The 27,108-nt window shown below is 41.2% G+C and overlaps 1 protein-coding gene across 1 annotated transcript in view; it reads right to left on the reverse strand.

The window, feature by feature from the left end:
- The window catches only part of EHBP1 (EH domain binding protein 1), a 362,056-nt gene that overhangs the window by 283,217 nt on the left and 51,731 nt on the right, over positions 1-27,108 (reverse strand). The window contains 1 exon segment of the mRNA XM_018555921.1: positions 4,069-4,126. Coding sequence (XP_018411423.1) covers positions 4,069-4,126 — 58 coding nt within the window.

A 27,108-nucleotide genomic window follows, 5' to 3' on the forward strand; every position in this document is an offset into this window, starting at 1 on the left:
TATATATAGATATATATATGTATATATATATATATACACACATACACACACATACATATATACACGCGCGCACACACACCCATACAGTAAGAGGAATTACAACTGGCTGAATAGCTGCTTTTTTGTTTGCCAGTGCCCAAATCCCCCTGTAGGTGGCAATAAAACCCAATTGTATCCGAATAACTCCTGATCCTCTGTGCAAATGAAAAGGTAAATCAACTCACGGCATTGCCTTATCCTCCTGCTCACCCCCCTTTTCCAGTCCCTGCTGAACTTAGACAATTAGATGACAACCTACGCTGCCTACGCCAGCTGGTGTAATCGGCCACACACTTCAGCCCCAGAGGCTATGCAGCATCATAATGCTGGCAATGGTGAGCGGTCATTTCTCAGCATGGCCATGTAAACTCATTTATCAGGGAGAATCTCGTCTTTCTTCCAGGAGCCAATCCCTTAAGAAAGAAGGCTCAGAAGAGATTCTTCAGCCACATGTCCACACTGACCAAATGGCCACTCAAGCCACCAACCACTAATGCCAACCCTATAATCATAAACTTAAAAATTACTATGACAAAAGGGATACACAATAAAAACTTTACACCAATAATAACGCCAGCTGTAAGAATCTAGTGCCAGAATGCTAAACGTCAAGTGCTCTGCACTTCAAATCTTGCACACATAGGGATGGATGTACTAAAGAGTAATACAACTGTTCACTGGGCAATGTGAGTATTCATTAAGCTAAGTCAATTCTGTGAAGCTTTGTTCACTTCAATTTTAAAATCATGTGCAAGCAAAAAAAAACAAAAAAAGTTGTTTATTATTGGGTATTCAAAGTGAAGACAACCTCACCTTATTTACTAAGCTCAGTGAACATTCACTTTGTTCAGTAATCCTTTATTAAAATCAACCCAAAATGTATTGCGCCACAAATACACTGATAGGACCCTAGAGATTATGCTGCTGTTCTGGTAGCTAGGCATTCTAAAGATGATAGCTCACACTTCCTAAATTCTCTAATGCTTACTAGAACTATCTGAAAATAATAAAGTATGCCAAAAGGTAATCGCAGTTTATAACACAGTTTTGAATTTGCAGTTTGAATAACAAATGTATACTGAAGACATTCCATTCACAACATGTTCGAAAACTGCTCTGGTGGAAAACAGAAGCACCAACATTCTAAAACAAATCTTTTGGGAAATAACCAATGAAAATTATCTTATTAGATAAAATGCATGATAGTGGCTGGAGGGACAAAACAATAAGACTACATTACATGCAAAGGCTGTAAAAAAATCCAATGAGCTTTTGTTTTCATGGATCTAAAAAACGCAGGTGTATTGTTTTCAATGGGTACATGCACACAGGTGCATAAATATACACTATGTTCAGATTGGTATTATAAAAAAATAAAAAAAAATTAAAAATCTGCATCGGAGTACATACATTTTCCACATGTGCATGCATGTATGTGTGTGTAAATTAATGGGTACACGCCTAAATGGAGTCTAAACAAAAATACATTACATTGAAAAACAGAGCAGGAGGAATGGAACAAGAATTTTATACATTTAAATGCATATGTGTTTGCACATCTGCATGCAAAGATTTTACTGATCATTTACGCCCAAACTTTTTGGGCCAGAAAAAACGTGTATATAATCAGTTAATTTCTTACGGCCGTGTGCATGCAGACTAAAGCTGATCTACAGAACATTTACATGACACTTAAAGTGGGCTTTTCAAAATGGAACTACACCCTTCTATCCTTTACAACCTAGGAAGGTGCCATCTTAGCCTTTATTTGGATTGCAGCTGCCATGGTGTTGTACTTGTGGATCAGCTATCACACCAGCAATTTGAGGGCTTGAAAGTTCTCCTGAGAGCTGAAATAAGCACACTAACCACCTTGACAGTTGGCATGCCTTAAAGTGGACCTTGACCGATATCTTTGTCATTAATAAACATTTCTAAAGGTGTGTTTGTTATTATTTCAATCTACAAACACGAACTTCTAGATAATTGCCGGCTTTGTATTATTTGTATACCTTATTTCTCTTTTCTTTCCCAGTCTTCTGGCAGTGGCCATGTTTAGGCCAGATTACTAACTCCCCATTTACTTCCTGAAACTCTGGCACATGTGACTAGACATGTGACCATACACATCATCTCACAGGAGGAAAATGCCTTTCCCTGAGACCTCAAAAAAAATACAGCAAGTCCAGTTGCCATAACTTATTTTTTTACAGATATACCATGACCTGGATAAATGAGAACCTTCACAGACATTACAGATGAGATTTCCGAGCAATGCTCTGCTGATGTAACCTTCCCAGGATGCAATGCTTTTTGCACTTACATCATCATTTTAATGACAAGGCAATCCCAGTGTGCATTGCATTGGCAAATTAAGTCATTTGCACTTTCAAAGCAGGAAGTGAATGCTCTGCAAGTGTAAGTATTTCAGAATCACAACATTTTATACCTGACACGCCTATGTTATTGTTAATTATCATACATAGAGGGATGTATTGGTAGAATTTGGTTTCTGAGTGTAAAGGTTCACTTTAAAATTATCCGTTTATCCCACATTAAATTGGTGGGTCTAGTTCAGCTTTAAGCATACTAACCTCTAGTGACAACTGTTGGTATGCATCACCAGAAATCTTAGAGAAGCGTTCATTACCGGATCCTTGGGTCTTTGGAGCTAGATTGGCATTGTGGCATTGTTTTAGTAGTTGGTATTTGTGCAGCAGCTTCTGCTGTACAATTTGCTATGAACCTCCATTCCAAGAAGAACAGATAATGGGCTGTTTACATGCCTGCACGTGTCCTTTTCTTCTGACCTGGACTTTTACAGTAGAACACACAGTGGACAATAGAAAAAGTGACGACATACTGTAGACTATTAGATGCAAATACTGTAGAACCCCCTTGTGCCTTTACCAGCAGTACTTAACAGCCAAATGTCTTCAAATTTGAGTAATTGCCCCAGTGTGAACATTTTGGAAAGACCTTCATTTTTTTACAACCTTGCTCTTCCTTACTTTTTGTTAGTGTTAAAATGTATACATAGCCATTTTTTTCTATGTTTTTTCCCCCTGTATCTCCTGTTGAGGAAAACTTCCCTTCACAGCGGTCACCAAAATGTGCCCCTTTTGGATTTTTTCATCACTATCTAACCTGATGGCAATGGTCTTGAGGGGAAGGGTGAATCTCCCCACTGGGACACAAAAATAAAAAGTCAGAGGTGCTCTGCTAACAATTAAAATAATTGTTCTGGCTAGCCAATATGTTTTGGCTAGAGACATATATTTTACATATAAAGATATGTAAATAATTAACTATAGGGGGGATCTTGCAGTGCCCTTGCTGCTATCTTAACAACCATTGAGATAAGATAAGTGTCAGCCACACAAGAAGTACCTTGTTTACAATAAGTCAAATGACTACTAGATTTGCACTTTGAAAAGCAGTGTGCCATTTACATTGAATAATTAGAAGTAAACTTGCAGTTTTTTTGCTACATAATACAAAATGATTGTAATATATCTCCTTCTTTGACAAACATTTTATAAAAATATTGAAATGGAAATGCAGTAATTAAGCACAGCAATGCGTAGTGAAGCACTGCAAATGACGGTGCAGAACCTGACTATGCAATGAACAAATATGGCTTCCCCTATGTACATATACACATTTTAAATAAACAAGGTTTTTAAAACAAAACCACACAGAGACAAGGTTATCTACAATAAGCTGATCTCAAACATGACTTGAGACAGCCATGTCAGAACAAAGAATAATCAGATTACAACTGGCAATCCTGGTTTACAAAATGAAACAAAGATTGTAAATTGTTACACAACAATACATTTCCCCTACATCATCTCTAGTATATCTACTTGGGTCACCTTATGACCAAAGTTGACTAGAAAAAGAAGGGTATGGCTTATAAATCCATTAGTTCCAGTGTGGCTGTATTTATAATGTCACATTATAGATATACGTGGTATTATCATCACAAATAACTCATACAGTCTTATAATTTCCCTTCTTGCTCACCTTAGACGACTTCCTTCGGCTCCTTCTTGTCCACACCACAACCAATTTGTCTGGCTGCCTGCACAAAAGACAAGAAAATAAAACACCGTTTAGCTATATTGTCTTGTAGACATGGGAGGATATCTATAGGCCACATTCACATTGTGTGCAGAGTGCCTACTCAGAATTCATCATACAAAGTTTGCATCTGAGGGTGGTCATCCTACCCCCATTGTAGCTGGAGGTATATATGGCTGCAATGGTTGCACTGCAATGGCAGTGTTTCGCAAGCATTTATTGAATTACAACAACTAAAGATGGGTTTGTATGTGGCTTACCACATCCATACATATATAATTTAAAAGGTAAAAGGAGGGGGGGGGGAGGCAAACTCCAGCCCTCCAGCTGTGGTGCAACTACAAATCCCATGCATCCAGGAGTGGCTGTCAGAGTCTTGCAATGCCTAACAGGATTTGTAGTTGCGCCATAGCTAGAGGGCCAGAGTTTGCCTACCTCTGGTATAAGGCGGACTTTTCATGTACCCAGACAAAACGTTATGTGGCTTACAAAAATATTAAGGTTTATTAACAAATACTCAAAAAGATATACTTAAAAGTTCTTGTCAAACAACCTATATTTAAGCTTCCAATCATGAATTCTCCCCAAACAACACCTATTTGTCTTATTTGGGTTGGATATTGTAATAAGTTATTATAAGTACAGTATATTTACATGCGTTTCTGAATGTTTACAGTAAACTAGCCTCTATCATACAGCTGAAGAAGCGCAGCTAAATCCGAGAAACGCGTTGAGTGTGAACTCCAGTTCTCCACCTATATAGCAAAATATTACCTGTGATGATAATACGACTTGCTCTATTCTGGCTAAATACACCAAACATATACAGACAGCTAATAGGTGGTGAGAGGGGGTGAATGAATGATTGCAGGCTCAAAGGTTGTATAGCAAGAAATTAAGTTTGTTTTTAATTATTTATTAATAAACTTGTAACTTTTGTAAATCACATTGAGGTCTATTTATAAACAAATTGCAGAGCCACTCATCCTGCAAATCTCTGAAACCTCACTCAGCAAATAAAGGCAAAAATAAACAAGTACATTTTCTTTTCAAATATAAAAGTAATGCAATACCGCATTATGGCCACTAGATGGCAGTGGGGAGCAAAATGAACTAAATACTTATTTCCTATGCTCCTCAGTTCCATCTAGTGCTTGATTACATTGCATTCCATTTGACATGCAAAGAGATATCAAGAATGTTCATTTTTGCCTCTTCCTCAGCTCCATCTAGTAGTCACAATGCGGTATTCCATTACATTAGGCCTAAAAACCAAGAATGTTCGTTTTTGCTTCTATTCACACAGAATGAATGTTCAGAGAGATTCACAGGGTGAATGGCTCTGCAAATTGTTTATAAAATAAGCCCCACTATGTGTTTTGTCAGGGTCATTAAAAAGGCAGACTTACCTCATATCTTTAAAAAGGAGAACTATGGGGCTAAGTGTTTTTACCCATAGTTCTCCCAAGGGTCACGGTAGGAAACAAACTAACGTCCTCCCGTGACCCAAAGCTCAGTATACTGAGACCGCCGCAGCTGGGACAGATCCCGACATTTCTGTCGAGATCCACCCAGCTGCGGGATTGACAGCTGGCTCTGCCTATCTAGAGGCAGAGCCAGCTGTACCTGCCCGCTCCCCCGTCCATTTTTCTAGCCCAGGTGAGAACCTAGAAAGGCAACCTGTCAATGTTACCCATCAGGTTTTTATACAGAAATCCCATTGACAGAACTCAGAAACCAGCAGGTTCTCCCTGCTATAAAACATCCAGAGTTCTGGCTGCTTGCACTGGGTTGCTGTACTGAGCATATTACTTTTTGATTATAGAAGGATCCTGACTGTAATGTGAATCCAGTGCATCACTCTGCGGTATTTAATCTTTGTCACAACGTCATGACCCAATTGAAAGTAATTAAAGCCATGACAGAGCAACATGGAAATAGATCGATGCATTACTCACAGCGGGATCATCATGTAACGCAGAAACTAATCAGCATGTTTCTAACAAGGGGATCATCATGTAACAAGACCGGATCAATGCACTGCTCACATATACCGCAAGGGAAAGATCAATGTATCATTCACACACAGATTAATCACTTATCAGGGAGATTATGATGAAATACATAAACAGTTGAGGAAAAACAGTTAAACCAAGACAAATATGCAGGCTGCCGGGGCTGGAATTTCATTTGGTAAATGCTAGATGCCTGGCTGTCATGCCTTCAATATTTCCTGAGTCACGGACCTAGAAGAAGTATAGAGACAACAAGTCTGACTTTTCTCTGACTTTCATTTGCCACGTGCTTGTTTTGGTTCTGGGACTCCAGAGCCAGACAAATATGTGCAGCGGGAAACCAACCAACATAATCATCTCCTGAGAGTAACCATTTTTTGTTTGGTGGTTGATTTCGATGGACATTAATCTTTTCCCAACCTAACTATGTAACTATGAGCATGTATGCACTTTTGAGAACTAGTCTACCCAAAGTGATGTTAGTTAGAGGTGGTGTTTGGTAGGCCGATTCCCCCGCTAGATGCTTTCATCTCTTGGGGAATTCCATGAGGACAACTCTCAGGTCCCACGCAGCCTCGGTGTTCATCCCTTTTGCTACAACAGGATTGTCTTGGTGTGTTCCCACACCTTCCAGAACCAGTCACAAAAGCTTCAAGAGGTACAGTATGTAGATCTGACAACTAGGGGTCAGCGAGCTCATTGCCCCAGAGAGGTAACAAATGTGTAATGTAACTTTTCAGCATCTGCCAAAAACCTGGGACAGCAGTTTGGTTGGACAGACCGCACAAGTCAAGAGGAGTTGCCGTAATACAAAGAGTCAATAATAATCATATATTAGTGCAAAGGTGGACAAATTAATATGGAAATTAGGAGCCAGACGGTCCAATCCAGGATCATTTTGAAATCCTCAAAAGTTAGGTGCCAGCAAGCTGTAATTTATCAAGCGCATTGGTGTCCGGACTCCTGGGATTTGTCCAGTCTTGTAATCTTGGATCAATATATCCCTAATCAAATATGTAACATGAATCCACCAATAAATTGCAAGCCAAGAAACTGAAATATGAATAGGACAATGGAACAAAAGCATCACCAATATGGCAAGTGTAGACAAATACAGTCAGACATTAGTCATTACAGGAGCCAATGATTGCTTATAAAAAGACAGGAAGTATGTGCTTTGAGAACAAAAGGAATGAATAAAGTTAAACTCCAGGCAAACTGCTAAACGCACAGATAAAATAAATATACAGGAGCCGCTTTACCTGCTCAAGGATTTGTATTTCTGCCCATTGAGGTCTGAGATTTACACAGCACAGCTCTGCCTGGCAGGGTGGGAGACCTGACTTTTCTTACAGGTCTTGTCTCTCGCCAAGCCTGGGACTGGAAAGTTAAAGGAAAAGCAGTACAATGGTGAGCTAATCTCTCTGATTTTCCCTCCTACGAGCATGTTTCTTGTTAGCAAATGAGCAAAGCAGCACAACTAATTGGCTCCTTGTTCCTCTCCCAGTCTGCGCTTTGCTGTACAGTGGATTACAAGAGACTCATACCAAGTTAAATTCAGGTAAATACACTTCCTGTATTCAAACAATACACTTAAAAGTTGTATTAGTGAATACAGAGCTGTATTGATATCTGCCTGGAATTCAGCTTTATGAATATTTCCCACATGTTTCCCAGGAATTTTACAGCCCCTGAGTGGATATTCTGTAGCACAACAAGGACTGCATACTGCTATTTATTAGTCACAATTCACCAAGATGGAGGCGTTATTTTGACGTATTTATCTTGTGATAATTGTATCCTAAAAATTACAAGTATAAACAAATATCCCTTAAGCTGGGTTTACACCAGTAGAATTGAATGCCAAAAATGTGTTTTTGGAACGCTGTTACATTTTCTATAGTTACCAGGCTCAAACTGATGATCATTTTTAACTATAGTGACCCAAAAAAATAAATAAATAGAAGGAGCAGGATGGATTTATTTTTTCCAAACAAACAACATTCTAAAGGCTTTCATTGGAAAAACTCCATTCATTCATTCCAAAATTTGCAACAAAACTCGTCAAGTCTCTGATGGCTTTATCGAATGTTCTGCAGAGATTTCTTATATGAACGTTCATATGAAAATCTACCGGTGTAATGTCAGCTTAAGAGGTGTAACCCTTATTTTTCCACATAAAATGAGCACTTCACTTCTTTTCGGATACATTGTTATTTTATCACCTCAAATAACTCCTTTCTTTGCTCCAATCAATTGACAGCTATTGGAACTCGCATTAGTCACCAGCCTGAAGCCAGTGTTTTCATGAGGCGTTATAACCTGTTAGGTAATCATTGTGAAATTACTTTTGCATTGATTTCATCACAAAGGCTGTAAATAACACCAACTGTGCTAAAATAGCACAAGAAGAAGAGGTAAATTATCGCTAGTTACAGGGCAGGCAGAATGAAGAGTATTCTGGACCTCTGTGAATTGAACATTAGGAGATACGAACTATGTAATGCATAGTACCGAGATTTGAACTACATAAAAGGCACAGTATCAGGAAAATACCAGTCAAATAAGAAAAAAAATTAAAAAAAGCTTTGAGAATGGAGCCCATTGTATGATACATTAACCATTCATTTACAGCCTTTTACACCAATCCTCTTTTTCACTTGTGTGCATGACAGTTAAGTGTTTTGAGGTTCACACAGGTATTCCTAAATGTGCCTAAACCAAGATAACCTACAACACTGCAATCATGTCTGCAACCCCCCTCTGTCAATCCCTGCACTGGCTTCCAATAGCCCAAAGGATACAATTCAAAATATTAACAACCACTTACAAGGCCATCCACAACTCTGCCCCTGGTTATATCTCAAACCTGGTCTCCAAATATCACCCTAACCGTCCCCCTCCGCTCTTCAAAAGACCTCCTGCTTTCCAGTTCCCTCATCAACTCCTCCCATGGTCGCCTCCAGGACTTCACTAGAGTCTCTCCCATCCTATGGAACTCTCTACCCCAACCTGTCTATCTCCCACACTGACTGCCTTTAGGCGATCCCTTAAGACTCATCTCTTCAGGGAAGCCTATCCTACCTCAACCTAACCACTGAACTATCACTTTCTCAAACAATTCATCCCCACACAGCTACCTCCTCATGTATAACTTCCTCCTCCCTTTTAGATTGTAAGCCCTCAGGGGCAGGGCCCTCCTTACCATCTTGTCTTGAATTGTATTGCGATTGTAAACTGTTGGCGCTGTATAAATCCTGTATAATAATAATAATAATCCTGGGCTCATTTCCCTTTGGAGACATTGAGGTTGATTATGTAAAAGCAAATAGGCTGTTCACTATGCAAAGGGAATTTTATATTTTTTTCATTAAAAGGAGAACTATGGGGTCAGTGTTTTTCCCCATAGTTCTCCTAAGGGTAACGGAAGGACACAAACTAGCATCCTCCCGTCACCCAAAGCTCAGTATACCGCGAGCTACAGCTCGCAGTATACCGAGACGCCGCAGCCGGGACGGATCCCGACATTACTGTCTGGATCCACCCAGCTGCGTGATTGACAGCTGGCTCTGCCTATCTAGAGGCAGAGCCAGCTGTACCCGCCCCCTCATAAAAAGACAGGAAGTATGTGCTTTGAGAACAAAAGGAATGAATAAAGTTAAACTCCAGGCAAACTGCTAAACGCACAGATAAAATAAATATACAGGAGCCGCTTTACCTGCTCAAGGATTTGTATTTCTGCCCATTGAGGTCTGAGATTTACACAGCACAGCTCTGCCTGGCAGGGTGGGAGACCTGACTTTTCTTACAGGTCTTGTCTCTCGCCAAGCCTGGGACTGGAAAGTTAAAGGAAAAGCAGTACAATGGTGAGCTAATCTCTCTGATTTTCCCTCCTACGAGCATGTTTCTTGTTAGCAAATGAGCAAAGCAGCACAACTAATTGGCTCCTTGTTCCTCTCCCAGTCTGCGCTTTGCTGTACAGTGGATTACAAGAGACTCATACCAAGTTAAATTCAGGTAAATACACTTCCTGTATTCAAACAATACACTTAAAAGTTGTATTAGTGAATACAGAGCTGTATTGATATCTGCCTGGAATTCAGCTTTATGAATATTTCCCACATGTTTCCCAGGAATTTTACAGCCCCTGAGTGGATATTCTGTAGCACAACAAGGACTGCATACTGCTATTTATTAGTCACAATTCACCAAGATGGAGGCGTTATTTTGACGTATTTATCTTGTGATAATTGTATCCTAAAAATTACAAGTATAAACAAATATCCCTTAAGCTGGGTTTACACCAGTAGAATTGAATGCCAAAAATGTGTTTTTGGAACGCTGTTACATTTTCTATAGTTACCAGGCTCAAACTGATGATCATTTTTAACTATAGTGACCCAAAAAAATAAATAAATAGAAGGAGCAGGATGGATTTATTTTTTCCAAACAAACAACATTCTAAAGGCTTTCATTGGAAAAACTCCATTCATTCATTCCAAAATTTGCAACAAAACTCGTCAAGTCTCTGATGGCTTTATCGAATGTTCTGCAGAGATTTCTTATATGAACGTTCATATGAAAATCTACCGGTGTAATGTCAGCTTAAGAGGTGTAACCCTTATTTTTCCACATAAAATGAGCACTTCACTTCTTTTCGGATACATTGTTATTTTATCACCTCAAATAACTCCTTTCTTTGCTCCAATCAATTGACAGCTATTGGAACTCGCATTAGTCACCAGCCTGAAGCCAGTGTTTTCATGAGGCGTTATAACCTGTTAGGTAATCATTGTGAAATTACTTTTGCATTGATTTCATCACAAAGGCTGTAAATAACACCAACTGTGCTAAAATAGCACAAGAAGAAGAGGTAAATTATCGCTAGTTACAGGGCAGGCAGAATGAAGAGTATTCTGGACCTCTGTGAATTGAACATTAGGAGATACGAACTATGTAATGCATAGTACCGAGATTTGAACTACATAAAAGGCACAGTATCAGGAAAATACCAGTCAAATAAGAAAAAAAATTAAAAAAAGCTTTGAGAATGGAGCCCATTGTATGATACATTAACCATTCATTTACAGCCTTTTACACCAATCCTCTTTTTCACTTGTGTGCATGACAGTTAAGTGTTTTGAGGTTCACACAGGTATTCCTAAATGTGCCTAAACCAAGATAACCTACAACACTGCAATCATGTCTGCAACCCCCCTCTGTCAATCCCTGCACTGGCTTCCAATAGCCCAAAGGATACAATTCAAAATATTAACAACCACTTACAAGGCCATCCACAACTCTGCCCCTGGTTATATCTCAAACCTGGTCTCCAAATATCACCCTAACCGTCCCCCTCCGCTCTTCAAAAGACCTCCTGCTTTCCAGTTCCCTCATCAACTCCTCCCATGGTCGCCTCCAGGACTTCACTAGAGTCTCTCCCATCCTATGGAACTCTCTACCCCAACCTGTCTATCTCCCACACTGACTGCCGTTAGGCGATCCCTTAAGACTCATCTCTTCAGGGAAGCCTATCCTACCTCAACCTAACCACTGAACTATCACTTTCTCAAACAATTCATCCCCACACAGCTACCTCCTCATGTATAACTTCCTCCTCCCTTTTAGATTGTAAGCCCTCAGGGGCAGGGCCCTCCTTACCATCTTGTCTTGAATTGTATTGCGATTGTAAACTGTTGGCGCTGTATAAATCCTGTATAATAATAATAATAATCCTGGGCTCATTTCCCTTTGGAGACATTGAGGTTGATTATGTAAAAGCAAATAGGCTGTTCACTATGCAAAGGGAATTTTATATTTTTTTCATTAAAAGGAGAACTATGGGGTCAGTGTTTTTCCCCATAGTTCTCCTAAGGGTAACGGAAGGACACAAACTAGCATCCTCCCGTCACCCAAAGCTCAGTATACCGCGAGCTACAGCTCGCAGTATACCGAGACACCGCAGCCGGGACGGATCCCGACATTACTGTCTGGATCCACCCAGCTGCGTGATTGACAGCTGGCTCTGCCTATCTAGAGGCAGAGCCAGCTGTACCCGCCCCCTCCCCCGTCCGTTCCGCCAGTCAGCGCTGGAGGATCGGGGAGGGGGGGGGGGGAATTCCTGCAGGGAGCCGTGAGTGACAGTCACGGCTCTCTCCAGGGACAGGATTGAGAAGTAATCGAGCGACGGTATGTGTTCGCTCACTTCCCGATCTATTGAGCCGACCTGTGACAGTTTCATTGTCACAGGTCAGCTAGAACTATGAGGCGAGTGATTTTCACTCGCCTCATAGTTCTCCTTTAAACCTGCGGGCTGAATGAAAAAATAAAACATATTCCTCCATCCATGCTAAACAGTGTGGATGGACGAACCTCCCGCTGGGCTATTGTATTCTGGGCTATTTTATTTAGAATACTTGTACAATGATGGGCACCTGACTGGTTGTCGTTACTGTTCACCCAAAAAATTTCCAACCAGCTCCTTCGATTTTCTGATCTAAGAATACAGGATGGAAAAGTGCCAATAGGGCCACCAACTGAACACATTTTGGCAGGGTTATTAAGAAACCGCCATAAATTTGCACAGTGTATGCCCAGCTTTAGTTTAGCTAGGTATAATTTCACTATGCAAAGAATAACCAATCATGTGCAAGGAAAATTTTCAAAAACAGTATCCTTTCTAGCACATAATTGGATGATGGAAGTCAGAAGAGTTTCAACTCATTGAGTAAACTAAGGGAAAACCATTGCAAAGTGGAAATTCCCATGCAAAGTAAACTTCCTATTTGCCTTTAGTAAATTAACCCAATTACCTCAAAGGTTGCTTCCCTTTAGCAGTGGTTCCCTCTGGGGAACTCCAATCTTCCTCCAACAATTCAAAAACATCAGGCAACTTAACCAATGTTTAATCTAAATTAGCCCTAAGGCTTGTGTCTGGCTGTCTGAAAGTCATTACAGTCTATACCACACTAGAGCAGGGACTTGAGGATAAGATCATTCCCTTTTTGGCACGATGAAGGGATGCCTTTCCAGAATTATTTTGGAAAGCCTCAGGTCTGTTAAAGTGACATTAAAGTCAAAAAAAATTTCCCTCGCCCCCCGTGTTAATGTTAGCACTTACCTTAAATGATGTCTCTTAATCCAATCTTCTTCTTTCCTGATGTTTTCATCTGTCCCTCCAGCGGTGCGGTGGCTCACCGATCCAGCGCTGACTCCTCTCTGCTTGCAGACACTTCCGATCCAGCGGTGTCTGCATGCGGGTGCACGCGTCCATAGACTTATGTTTTTGTTTTTTTTTACTTTTTGCCTGTATCTACTGCTTTTCAGCAGTAGATACAGGCAAAAACAACGGAGGCTTTAGAACCCCTTTAAATTCAAGTGAAGGGAAACATACATTTTATCAGTGTCTAGTTTTTTGGGGACTGGTAATGCGCCATCTCTCATGGATGAGTCATGATTCTTGAGTCTTGAGTCTTGATGCATATGCATAACAGAAGAAAAACAAACAGGATGAGCATTCTTAAATATATTTTTATTTACCACATCATGATTGCATACAAGAAATCTGTGTGGATATGAGGTCACTGTACTGATGGAGTCTTAAGCTGGCCATACACCTTACAATTATCTGCAGATTTTCTATGGTCAGATGGAAGAGGTGCAACAGATTCCTCCATCTACGCTAAACTGTGTGGATGGAGTAATCTCCACCTGGGCCAATCTGTTGCACTTTTTCCATCTGACCATAGAAAATCTGCAGATAATTGTAAGGTGTATGGCCAGCTTTACAGTAAAGGCCTGGAACCAATCAATCCGTCTTCTGGACATAAGATCACTGTGATAATCAGTCACAATGGTCACAGGATACAGTTATTTTCTTTTGTGTCTTTGTATATAGAATACCCTCCTTCCTGTCAAATCCGCTTTAGAAATTATGCCATATTTAGTTTGGCATTTTTCAAATGCCGGCATCTGGGGAGCATTTTTGACATTTTCTTCAATTGGGGTCCATTTCCACAAGTATTTTTTTTTTGCATTTTCAGATGTTCATTTTATTGTTTGTATTCCTCTTGGTGGATAGCAGCTGATCAGAAGCCATAATCACAGGCACAGGCCATGTTGATGAGCACTCATGACAATGTGGGTGAGACAAATCATACAACCCCATGGGACGCTCTATTCATGATAAAAATGCCTGCACTTCTTCCATTACAAGACGTCTGGGCATCTTAAATTGAGCCTACAGGGATCAAGACACCTGCCTCCATAATAAACATGTAGACGGGAAAGTCATAACCCACCCTAGCCGTATGCTGGTTTTGTGCCCTTAAACACATAGAAAACAATTGAGATACATTTGTCATGCATTAAAAACACACATTTTAATTTGTCAGTGCGAAGGGAAGAGCAGTAGTGAAGCAGAAAGACATGGAATACTACACCTACCCTGCGGACTTCCATGAGGTTCGTATTTTGGAGCATGTGTAGTATGCGGAGTGTCCACAACTGGTTAAAATGCCACCTTAACAAGACCTGTCAGGCAAGATATCACACAGTATATTTAAAACCTAAAGGGCCTATGTTTCATGGGCTTCTGTTCAGTCCACAACAGCTTTTCTATTTATATGATGGACCTCAGAAGCTCTTCAAACTGATGTTGAATGCAAACTACACTGTGCTGCATTTGCGCATCGGCAGAAGACCAAAAACTGTTCTGTTTGTAAAGAAATGATAAACCAGGAGGGCATAAATCATTTAAAAAAGGTCCATCCAAATTCCCCATTTAACATTTGAAATTTTGCCAGCCACGGTAGTTTAGTAAAAATCTATATCTTACACAGCAGCAAGTGCACTGTTCTCTATTTGAAATGTTAATTTGCATGTACAGGAATTTTTACCATTGCAGTCTTGCACGCCCGTGATATTTATCACTAGTTCTAGTTATCCCTTGCCTCTACACACTTTGATCATCAGTCAGTATGTTGTATATACAGAACACACACACACACAATAGGGCCAGGAGTAGTGATGACCCGCATAAAGGAATGCAGCATTACTGGGAACAGCCTCAGCAAGCCTCCCAGATAGACAGCTGCAGAATCTGGACAGCTCATTATTGCAGAGGAAGGAGAATATTAGAAAAACAGTTAACTCTTGTAAGGTCAGCCAAATCCAAACATTTAGAAAAAGAAAAGTAGTCTTTGGAGGACAAATACAAGTCTAAATGGAACCCAGACTCTGAAGATAACTGGACACAGTTATAAACAGTTCTTGGATATGCAAAATGGATGTTAGAAGCATTGCCGATAGGCCTCAAGGCTTGTTCACACCAGGACCCGCGCTCAACCACACGGCTGATTGTGTGCATGTGCACGAACAGTGTTGATGCACCAGATCAAGCCACATCACACTGTTTTTTCTGTTACAACTTTATTGAAACGTCACAAGTGACATTTTATTAAAGGAGAACTATGAGGTGAGCGAAAATCACTCATCCCCATAGTTCCAGCCGACGTGTGACAATGAAACCGTCACACATCGGCTCATTATATCGGGGAGTGAACACATACCGTCGCTCACTCACTTCTCGATCATCTCCCTGCAGAGAGCCGTGACTGTCAGTCACCGCTCCCCGCAGGGATTCCTCCCCGATCCTCCAGCACTGACTGGATAGACAGAGCCAGCTGTCATTCACACAGTTGGGTGTATCTCGACAGCATTGCCGGGATCCGTCCCGGCTGCAGCGGTCTGAGTATACAGCGAGCTGTAGCTTGCGATATACTGAGCTTTGGGTCACGGGAGGAGGTTAGTATATGTCCTCCCGTGACCCTTAAGAGAACTATGGGGAAAAACACTTACCCCATAGTTCTCTTAAGTTCAATGGGCTCACCCCAGTGCAGTACCGCATGTCATACTTTTTTTTTTTTAAGAGCACACCACCGGAACAGTTAGGAGAACTGTCACCACTCATGACAAGGCAAATTGCCTGGTCTTGCGTTAGGGCTGTGCTGGCCATTTCTTCAAGCGCAACCCGAATGCAAGAGAAGGCAATTTGCAGATGGTATGAACGAGCTCACAACCTTTGGTCGTCCTATTTTACACAAAAAGATGCTGAAAACAGAAATACATTTATAAAATCAGAACACGCTGACAACCAGAAAATGTTTGTGCTTTGCATGTTATTTCTTGGCTGTCTACCCTTATGTATGGTTTTACTATTCTAAAAGAAAACATTACAACAAAAAAACAGAAATTGTTGGGTTTTCAGCAGGTGCAAGTTTTAGAAATGTCCTAAAACATTCTGCAACAGTAAAACCTTCCTGCCATAATTCCCAGTTCCTGTCCACCAGTGAGCTTTGGGTGTTCCCACTCACCTCTGCGCATTCCTACAGGGAGAGGAAGATCTCTCACAATGACCACAGCAGGTATGGAGACCAGTAACTAAAGCAAATATATCTCACCAATAGACTGCTCTAGACATAAGAAATTGTCAAGTGCTATATCCGTCCATCATCTACCAAAATCAATGGACTGATCCTTTAGTTACTCTTCCCTCAAAACGAAAGCGATGTCAGGTCAAGAACTGAGCATGTAATTTGGTGCTCATACAATGGAAGCATATGGAAGCTTGGCGCAGAACCAAAAAGGGTCAGATGGTTTTATACAGACAAATACTCAAAATATCTAATTTGAGCCAAAAAACAAAAACAAACGGAGGACTGCACTGTTGGGGCACTTTGCCACTCAGTTCTGCTTGGTTTCTTCATTTCAAATGCGACTGCCTAGAAAATCATCCAGTGGAGAAACAAACATGACAACTCATAGCTAGAAACACATCTGTAAAATTTTAAAAACTGCTGATTAAGTACCTTAAGGGGGAACTTGATGCACATTCATAGGTTGCACCAAGTACCTGTTAGGAAAAAAGGGACATACCAATACTTGGATGTTTGGGAAGGCTTTGGCCATACCCCCTTAGTTGCCCCTGGATGTCTATATATACTGTATAGACCTAATAAAACCACAAATTAATAAAAGCAGCACAAGGAACCTTTCCAATACAAACTAAATAATACCATCACATAGAATTCAGGGATTATGTTTAGTTGTGTTACAGAATTCAGGTTTCCATGGAGTACATGAATCATAGGGGAAATATTTTCTTCAACTTGTGCTTCTGTATGCAACACGAGAGGAAAAGAAAAAAATGAACCCTGCTTTAGATGAATTAAACAGGTATTTCCTCGTCATTTAAAATATGACCGAAACAGTTGCCAACATCTGATAAACATTAATAGCAGAACATGGTTGAAAACCTGTTATAACCTTGTAACTCACCAAGGCCTGTATTATGACAGAACAAAAAGTGAAATGAATTATTTTGATTTTAATTTATACATATAGTCCTTCTGACCTTAATAAACCTGTTGCAAAGCTGAGCAGATGATGGAAACAAAATGCATGCACTGAAGTTACAATTGGTAACAGCCACAAGTGAATTTCTATGAATTTCTAAACTTTTTCCTGTAAGGCCACTTCCACACGGTCCGATCAAGAGGGAATCTGTGCACGGATCCCCTGATGTTCAGAATTGTGACAACCAGATGTAAACATCAATGTCCATCCGTTTAGATCCAGCTGCCCATAGACCAACTTAGGGCTTCCGATCAGGTCCTTCTGAAAAACTGACAGGTGGACCTCATCGGAAAGTCCACGTGAAAGGGCTCCAAGAGACTACATGATCAATAAGAAGGGATTAGAAGGGCCACATTAATCATTATAAAAATGGGCCAGTTGCCCATAATTGTAATTGGCAAACTCCTCCCATGTAGTGATAATAGGCAAGGTTTGTAAGGCAGGGTCAGAATATGCCAATAAGTCTCTATCTGCTGCTGTAATCAGCACAGAGGAATTCTTCCTCTCAAACTGGTTTAGACATATATTTCCCCCCTGATTTTTATAAACTCAGCATTTGCATATAACTTCAGCTGCCTGTTCTCTGGACCTGACCTTTTTTTTCCGTCTTCACCGACAGTAGCCACTGCTTATGCATATTCTTCACCCCCACACGCTCAGTATGAATTGCCCTAGTTTGACCAGATGGTGATTAGCAGAGTTCTCCTTAAGCCAGGTATTCATTCTTATATTTTCTTCATTCAATCTGCAGGCTGAACAAATAAATTATAACAGATTCCTCCATCAACGCTTGTAAGTTCCCTGCTGTTTGTATTGTAGTCTATCCCCTGCTGTTTGTATTGTAGTCTAACAGCAGCTGCCAGAATACCCAAATGGAGCTTGCAGCTGGTTGGGTGTTAGCTCAGTTCAACCAAGATTTTTCCAACCTGCTTCCATCTGCTGATCGAGGGATGCCGGGAGGAAAGGTGCCAACAGCGGGACCCACTGTGCAAATTTCACCTGCTCCATCAGGAACCCACCAAAATTCGCACCATGCATACCAGGCTTTTGAGCACCCATGTCACAAATAATTACATAATTTAAAAAAAAAAATCCCAACACTTTGGTGAACAGGTCACTACGCCTCCCTCAGGAAAGTTGGAGTATTTGCTTTACCTTGACTATCTGCTTTCCTTTCCATTAAATCATTATGATTATAGAAAGGATTGTAGATATATTCATTGACTGAGCTTCCACATCCCATGAGAATCTTGGATATCTTGCAGGCATTCCTCAGATTCTGTAGCTCAAGTAAAAAGGATTAGTTCATGTTTAGATAATATTCAATATAATCTGTATGCTTTTTTTTTCTAAACCTCATTTAAATATCTTTTAGTTGGAAGGATTTGATCTTGGATATGTTTTACTATTTGTTGTTTTCTGTTAATTAGGTGCTATTTGAAAACTCACATACTGTATAGGATATATTAAATGATTCTGAATATAAAACATGGGATGGGGGATGAATTTGAGATAAGTAGGGCATATTTTTGAGAAAACACGATAAAAGGTGTTTCTGCAAATAATTGGGTTTCCATGAATAGATTAAAAGACATAAATGTTCAACTTCAACCAGCTGCTGTCTGCCTGCCATCTTTTCACGTGCGGATGGCTGTCAGCTCCCGGCAGGACAGCGTAAATACGTCAATCGTCATTTTTTTTTCTGCGGGTGCGCGTGAGTAGAATCTCGCTGGGAGTGTAAACAGCCGGTGGAGGCCGTTACATACAAGCGTTCGGCCGGCTCTACAGCCAGCCGATCGCTTGTATGACACTATGAAACATGTGTCCCCCTCCGCTGCCGTGCTGCCCCACTCCCGCCAGTTATCCCAGGCTCCGCTTCAGCAGCTGCCTGTACAGAGAAGGAGGGGAGATCAGCATTCCCCCATCACTGACCTCTCCTCCTTCTCTCTCTAAAGACGGAAGCGATGTGTATTACATCACTTCCGCCTTTAGCTGTCATTTCTCTGGTTCATCAGCTTCTTTGGAGGTCCCCAGGTGACATTAGGGGTCTTGGGGACCCTTGATGTCTCCGTAAGGAGGACCCGTCATTGTGTATTAGCTATCACATAGGGGGCTTGTTATCCCTCTATGTGATAGCATAAACATGACCTGTTTTAAGTGTAAAAAAAAAAAAAAAGAAAAAGGCTTTTTTTTTTAATTAAAGTCTCATTAAAAAATCAAAAAACACCAAAAAATAACTTAAGTCCCCTGCCCCCACATATGTAAATATGTGTCGGGTGCGCCTACGTGCGACCACAACAATTATGCCGCACATGTTACATATCGCCGTGAATGTGGGATTGTGAAGAATAATTTTAGGGCCATTAGTCACTGATGACACTAAACTGATGAGCGGTAAAAGCTTTTAAAGCGTCGCTCAAGGCCAATTTTAGGCATGGTCGTTTTTTGCGATTTCGCGGGCGCGCGCAATTCTAAAGCTTGACGTGTTTGGTGGCTTTTTACCCGACGTGACCCCGTCTTTCATGTTTTACCATAAAATTGGGGCGATAATAAATGTTTCATAACATAATGTAGGGATTTCAAATTTTTTTTAACTTTTTTCATTATATGGAAAAAAAATTAAAACTCCCGTGGTGATTAAATAGCACCAAAAGAAAGCTCTATATGTCCACTAAAAAATGGTATAAAATTAATTTCAGTGCAGCGTTGCATGACAGAATAAATGTCAAAGTACCACAGCGCTAAATACTGAAAAATGGCCTTGACAGTTTTTAACACCCTGGTCAGCAAGTGGTTAATTAAATGAGAACAGAAGCCAAACTTTTTTTGGCTTTGCTTCTTTATGGGTTACAGAACACCTGCTATATGCTGACCGTGCTGAGCATACATTTGTCTGTCCCTCCAATGAGTGCTGGAGGAACAGAGAGGAAGGGGAAATCCCTTTGAGAAGTGGTGACTGACAGTCATCGCTCTGTGCAGGGAGAAGACCGTGAGCTGAGTGATCAGTGGCCACACATTTGCTCAGCTCTCAATCTATAGAGCTAGGCTAGCGTATGACAGCTGCTGTATTTTACTCTCCCAATACTTCTCCTTTAAAGCCAACATACCCTTTGCTTATATGCTATGCATATAAAAATGAGCAAAGGATGGAAAAACTGTATAAAAGTAACAAAAAGAGAAACATTTTATCCGTTGCTTTGTATAGGCTGTACAGTCAGGTCATGTTGAAGTCATGGAGGTATGTATAAATATATCATTTCAAGGGTGTCATGTGCTAGCCTGCATCTTCTCCCCTTGAAAATTAAATGGTTTTCCAGTGTACAGCTTGTGGTTGGCGATCTTGGAGGATTTTCTGTTTTACACCAAAAATCAGAATAGATTTCACAAGTAGATCTTTTGTTGCAATTGATAAGAGATTTACTCCTAACTGTGCACATACCTAACTGCTGAACTGTGATAAGACCAATAAATAAAAAGCTGCAAAAGCATTCCAATGGTCGATGAAAAATCATAAAGTGTAAATGTGCTGCATCTATCAACCCACACGCGGTTTCTGCAAAAAAAGCACAAAAAGATTCTGGAAAGATGTTAAAGGTTGTCAGCTATTGGCAGCCAGCAGAACCCATGAAGATAAAGGTTTCTGGTGCACCTCTCCACTGATTTATAACCGTTGTCTTCTCTCACATTGCAAGCAAATAGTTGTACAAAATATCTGCCTTTCATGTCTGCAAACTTCTCCGTTCAGCAGCTATAAATCAACACGTGGATGGGGAAATACCTGAATTGTGTATTTTAGATTGACTAGAACAGAAAAGCAGGATGTCATTTTAAAATAATGGGCTGCCAATCTCACTAAATACAGCCAGTTGTAATGTCTACCTCATTTCCTACAAGTAAAGCTGGCCATACACTGTTCAAAATCGCATACGGTCTTTCCATCATTGAGCCATCTTATTTTATTTGAAAGTCCTTCAAGCAGTTGTTCTTAACCCCTGTAGTGGGCCCACCCCCACGCTGCAAGGGTTAAGTGCTCATTTTTGTCTAGGTGCTAAAATAAAATAAAAAGTTACACTCACCCGATCCTCTGAGCCAGCTTTCTCTGAGACCGGTCCCTGGAGTCTCTCTCCCCCTCTACTGCAGTACTGTAAGGTCCCATGAGTCCACATTTTATACACAGTGTATAGCACACGAGAACACCGAGGCACATACCATCGCTGCAGCAGAGGAGGACACAGGCTGGAGTGAGCTCTGTGACAGCCGACAGGCTCCATGGTTCAGGTAAATATATAACTTTTGTATTTTAGCACCTACTCAAAAACGAGCACTTAACCCTTGCAGTGCGGGTGTAGACCCACTACTGCAAGGGCTAAGAACAGTTTTTCCCGTAGTTCTGCTTTAAAAGACCGGCTACTTGAATGGAATCTCAAATGTATTAAACAGGTTTCAGTTACGCCTATCACATGTGCATTACAATAAGTATGATTTTTTTTTCAGAACGAAAATTGCAATTATGGTTAAAATTTTGTTTGTTCAGATAGGAGACCAGAAAAAAAAAATTTTCCATCCTGCTCCTTTGATTTTCTTTAGATTTTTGTTTTAGATAGAGTAAGGGAGGGTTTAAACCCCCTTTTTATTTGCTATAGCCCAATGGGGAGACTTGCCTTCACTTCCTGACAGAAAACCACAACAGGAAGTGAGAGGAAATCCCTTCAAAGAGAGGGAAATCCCTGATGGTCAGCAGAGTCACCAGAACTAGTGCCCCCATTGGAAGATTTCCCATCTAAACCCAAAATGTTTGACTTTTTTACTTTCTCTTAAGTGATATGGTCATCAGGACAAACTTTTGTTTTTATTCATCCACATATCCGATTGTCATGGCATGTTAACCCCATAAAAAAGCTTTTCTTTTAACAAGGTGATCACTCCACCAGGGGCACAATATCTAGCAAGATGAAAAGCAAAGAGCGTTACGTCTCATGCACATGGGCAGAAAAAACGCTTTTAGCTGCATTTTTGCTTTTATTTTATGAATGCCTCTGAATGCAGCTCTATTTTAGTCAATGTGTTCATCAAGTAACTAGCGCAGGAGGTGGACGGACCCGCAACTCCTGCCGCAATACATATTTATCTAATCCCATTCAGAAAGTTAGGCTCATTTTTGTGGCTCAGGTTTGCCACTATATCATACTGCCCAGCTTTAAACTTATGGATTGGTTGATAGCGCTGCCTTTACCTCCCCCTGGAAGTGGCTGCCGCTTTCCTTTTATGTCCGAATATGGAAAGTATTTTTTGGCCGAGATAAACTGCGGGTTGGTGTTTCTCGCTGTGTCCACTCCCAGCACAGAGGAAGTTCACAAGGACAGGCATGAGCCCGGCCCTATGTCCCTGTGGACACGGCTTTTCTACTCTTCTTGTTGCCTTTGGATTTCGCATACATACTTAGTAAATCCAATACAGCGGGGAGAAAACAGCAGTACTGTTTATTGTAATGGGAATCTGCCACAGAGCAGCAAATATCACTCTCTGACTCTTGAATGGCACATTAACTTTGGGGAAATTGCATTACTTGCAGTGAAGTGACATACATTCAGTTTAAAGAAGTCTGGGCAGAAACAAATGTAACCCTTTTCACTGGGGGCTAGCCCCACCCTGCAAGGGTTAAGTGCTCATTTTGGTCTAGGGCCTACATTAAAAAAAAATACACTCACCCCATCCTCAGACCTGCCTGGCTCTCTCCCCCTCTGCTCCGGCCGACTGACCCATAAACCATCACGTCTAAGAGACATTACCACCGCTGCAGTGGAAAGAAAGAGGCTGCGGGGACCTGTCAAGCACTCAAGCGGGTCTGAGTATCAGGTGAGTACATCATTTTTATTTTACCCTAGACCAAAACAAGCAGTAGCCCCACTGCAAGGGTTAATTTAGTTTCTGCCCAGAGTTCTTCTTTAACTCATAACTAGTATATAGCCTAGGAGGCAGAGAATGGCAGCTTCCATTGGAAGCTTCTTACACGGGTATTTTGTTGGACTCTAGTAAAGCAAACTGATAAGTTTGCAGATAAAATATGAAGACGGATAAATAGCTCAATAGACATCGATAGACAAACACAAAGGTTTATCCTGCCAAGGAGTTGTACAGCAAAGTGTAGAATCTTGTGATGGAATCACATGCGCTCTACTAAATGACAGCACTGCATACGGTGTGTAATTATGGAGCCTGTAATTCGGCAGATTCAGCATTGCTTCCCTTCATGTTCTCATGTTCTTTGAACTGCTAGTGAACATCCCTGGACTGTCAACATTCACTCTAAGTGCTTTCTCCTCAATACCTCCTCTCTTGTATTAGATTACAAAGATAAAAACCCATCACAAGACCATTTCCAACTTTCATCATTACCGTAAATGTTAACCTGATCACTAAAAATATCAGGACAATAATGGGTAACATGGTAATGCAGTTTGAATAGTAATTTTAAATATTGTAAAGCCCATCTATAGGGGGGGGCCTATGAAAAGGACCTACCTGATCCCCGCAACCCTGGCAGGCGGCATCTCCCCTACACTTTGGCTTATGTCTCTCCACATCCTCTAATATAATGCAAGGCTATGGGCCCTGCATTGTATGTGATGACCTCATAGTGCCTCTGACCATCAGAGTGTAGAAAGAGGCTGCAAGCATCAGTCATGGAACCTGCAGGAGGGGGTGGGGGGGATCAGGTAAGTAAATGTCCTTTACACATGTCCCCTAGATATCTAAATGAGCAGTCAACCCTTGCAGTGCTGGGGGAGTCCCACTGCAAGAGGAGGCTTTTTTGCCCCCAAATATAGGCTTTAAATTTGCAGCATTCATTGAAAGAATACCTGGTGATCCTGCAGTGATGGTCTTTGTTCAGGAACTTCTTAAATTATGTCCCTAATTCCCAAAAGTACTGTGTTCCTGTATTGTTACCTTAAAAATCTGCCAAAAACAGAAAAACACTTTTGGAGTTGCCAAAAAGTCCATTAAGCTCTTAACTTCCTGTAGTAAGATGACAACACTGCTTCTACCTGCGAAACCCCAATCAATGTTGTCAGCACTGCCTGAGCTCTCCCTGTTGGACTACAAAACACATCCCTCTCATGTTAAGGGATAGGCAGGGCTTACTTGGGAATTCATTGCAACACAGGCAGCTCAAACAGAGGCTAGGGCCCAATTGTATTTCTAGCAAATTGATAGGTTCTGGGTTTTTTTGTACTTGCAGTGTTTTTAAAGTGACCAAACATGGGGAAATGTGTTTGTATGGCAGAATCGTACTGGATATGTTGGTTTTTGTACTTCTTGCCCGCCCCTATGCTATTTTCAAATACTGGCTAAATTGAAAAATGGTTTAATTACTTCTAAAAGTATTTGTTGATCGGAGTTTTGTTATTATGGCAAGTGCAGAGTTACAAAACAGATTGCTTTCTGATGCATTCCGCTTGTATTTGACGTCAGATTGAAATCCATTCAGACTACGCTGAGTGGTACATTGGCCTGCTGATGACCTTCTTTTCACCTCCTAAACTGCACCAACCTTTTTCAAGCTGATTTTCCATTTCCACTGACTTGCATGGCATGAGAAGCAGTTCCAATGCAAACAAGGGCATTTAACAAAGCACCTTATATACTGTAGATTATTCTACAAGGGCTTGTTTGCTACAGAAGTAAAGCTTTTTAAAACTAGTAGCAATATCTACATTACTGTTACTTTCCATAGAGATGTAAGTGAACTGTAGCAATTTGAGGATCAATAGCTTCCACTAAAATGTCTGCATCTAAAGCAACCTTTCTTAACCAGGGTACCTTCTGGCGCTGCCATGGGTGCCTTCAAATTTCTGCAGTGTCATGCATTTCCGGGGTGCGGGTTAGCTAGCCACCAGCACCATGGAAAGGGATTATGCTAATCCAGAGCGGGCTGCAGCTAGACCTCCCCCAGCATTCAGGAGAGGACAGAAGTCAGCCTCTGTCCAGACCTGCGACCATGCTGTCGCATTGTGGTGAAGATGTGTAAGGCAGGTCTCTGATGTGAAATGGGGCCTCTGATATGAAGGGGGGCTGCTGATGTGAAGGAACGTGGACTCCATTTCGTCTTTTATTTTTTTGAGTGTGTGCGCATGCGTAGGGTCGCCTTAAAATCCATACTAGATCCCCATCTACTATAAGGGTACAGATTTTGGGGGGAACCACACAACGCTTTTAACATTTCTACATTTATGTTTTTTTATATTTTAGACTGGGGTGCCTCAAGATTTTGCATACTGTTAAAGGGTGTTGCGATAGAAAAAAAGGCTAAAAAATGCCTCCTGCCATATGCACCAGTGCATTGCCATCGGTCTAAATCAGTGTTTCTCAACCAGGGCTCCTCCTGAGGTTCCTTGAGGGCCAATTCACACCAATTGCGCTGCGTCCCAGAGCAGCAGCTGCTGGAACGCACAGCAAATCGCTCACAAAACTTCATTCAGGGGCAGGAGGGGGGGCGCGGCGGGGCATTGATGTCAATGACACTGCAGCCATGCCCTCTCCACAGCACCCCCCACCCCTGCCCGCAGTGCAGAAACACTGCCTGGGTTCCGGTACACTGCGAAGGAGAAAAAAAGAGCATGCAGCATATTTTGCGTTTGCAGTGGACCGGAACGCAGGCAATGCTTTGTCACGCATCCGAACGCACTGCAGGCAAGCGTGGCTGCGGTGCCATTGACTTCAATACACCATTACACCCCTCTCGCCCCAGAAGGGTGAAGTTTTGGGAGCGATTGCTGTGCGTTCCAGCAGCTGCAGCTCTGGAACTGACTGCAATTGGTGTGAATGGGCCATGAACAAGGGTGGAATGATGTCCCACCTACACTGACCACCAATGGATGCAAGAAATCCACTAGCCACCAAGGTAAGGGGTCAATTCTACACTGACCACTAAATGTTAGAGGACACCACAATTTTTACTGCCTGCCTTTATTTTCTGCAGTTACTATTCAAGTCATGAATATTACGGAAAATTATTTTGTAGGGTTGGGAACAAAATCTGCCCTGGGTGTCATATATGGAAGGTACTCCACATTCCTTATTCTTTTATTTCCAACTTTCTTCAACTTATTGATTACGCTTATTACTATGAGCTGTAGGTATAACCCTTTTTAGCAGAGGTTCCCCAAGAACCTGAACATTTCTTCAAGGCTTCCTCAAGGGTAAAAGCACTGACAAAAGCTGGTTTAGATGTTAATTTGATTTGCTGTGTCTGTTATTTTGTAACTCAGAAAATAAATTACTGTGCTTTAGATCACAAAGTCACAAGATGGGTCCTGGTCAAGTGGTGCATTCATGAGCGGGGAAAAACGAAGACATTTCAGCTGCTTTGTTTATTGTTTAATATACAGACCATCTTTGTAACACTGGCTGGGTTTAGTACATCTATGGAATCAAACACTGAGCATGTGTGGGAAGACTCATGTAAAAGTAACCTCTTTTCAGAGACTAATATGTAGGTTGCCACTGTTGACCTCTCCATTGGAAAGAGCTAGTTGCTGGTCACGCTGATCCA

Source organism: Nanorana parkeri, unplaced genomic scaffold (assembly GCF_000935625.1).
Source record: "Nanorana parkeri isolate BGI_ZX_2015 unplaced genomic scaffold, ASM93562v1 scaffold11, whole genome shotgun sequence".
Taxonomy (NCBI): Eukaryota; Metazoa; Chordata; class Amphibia; order Anura; family Dicroglossidae; genus Nanorana; species Nanorana parkeri.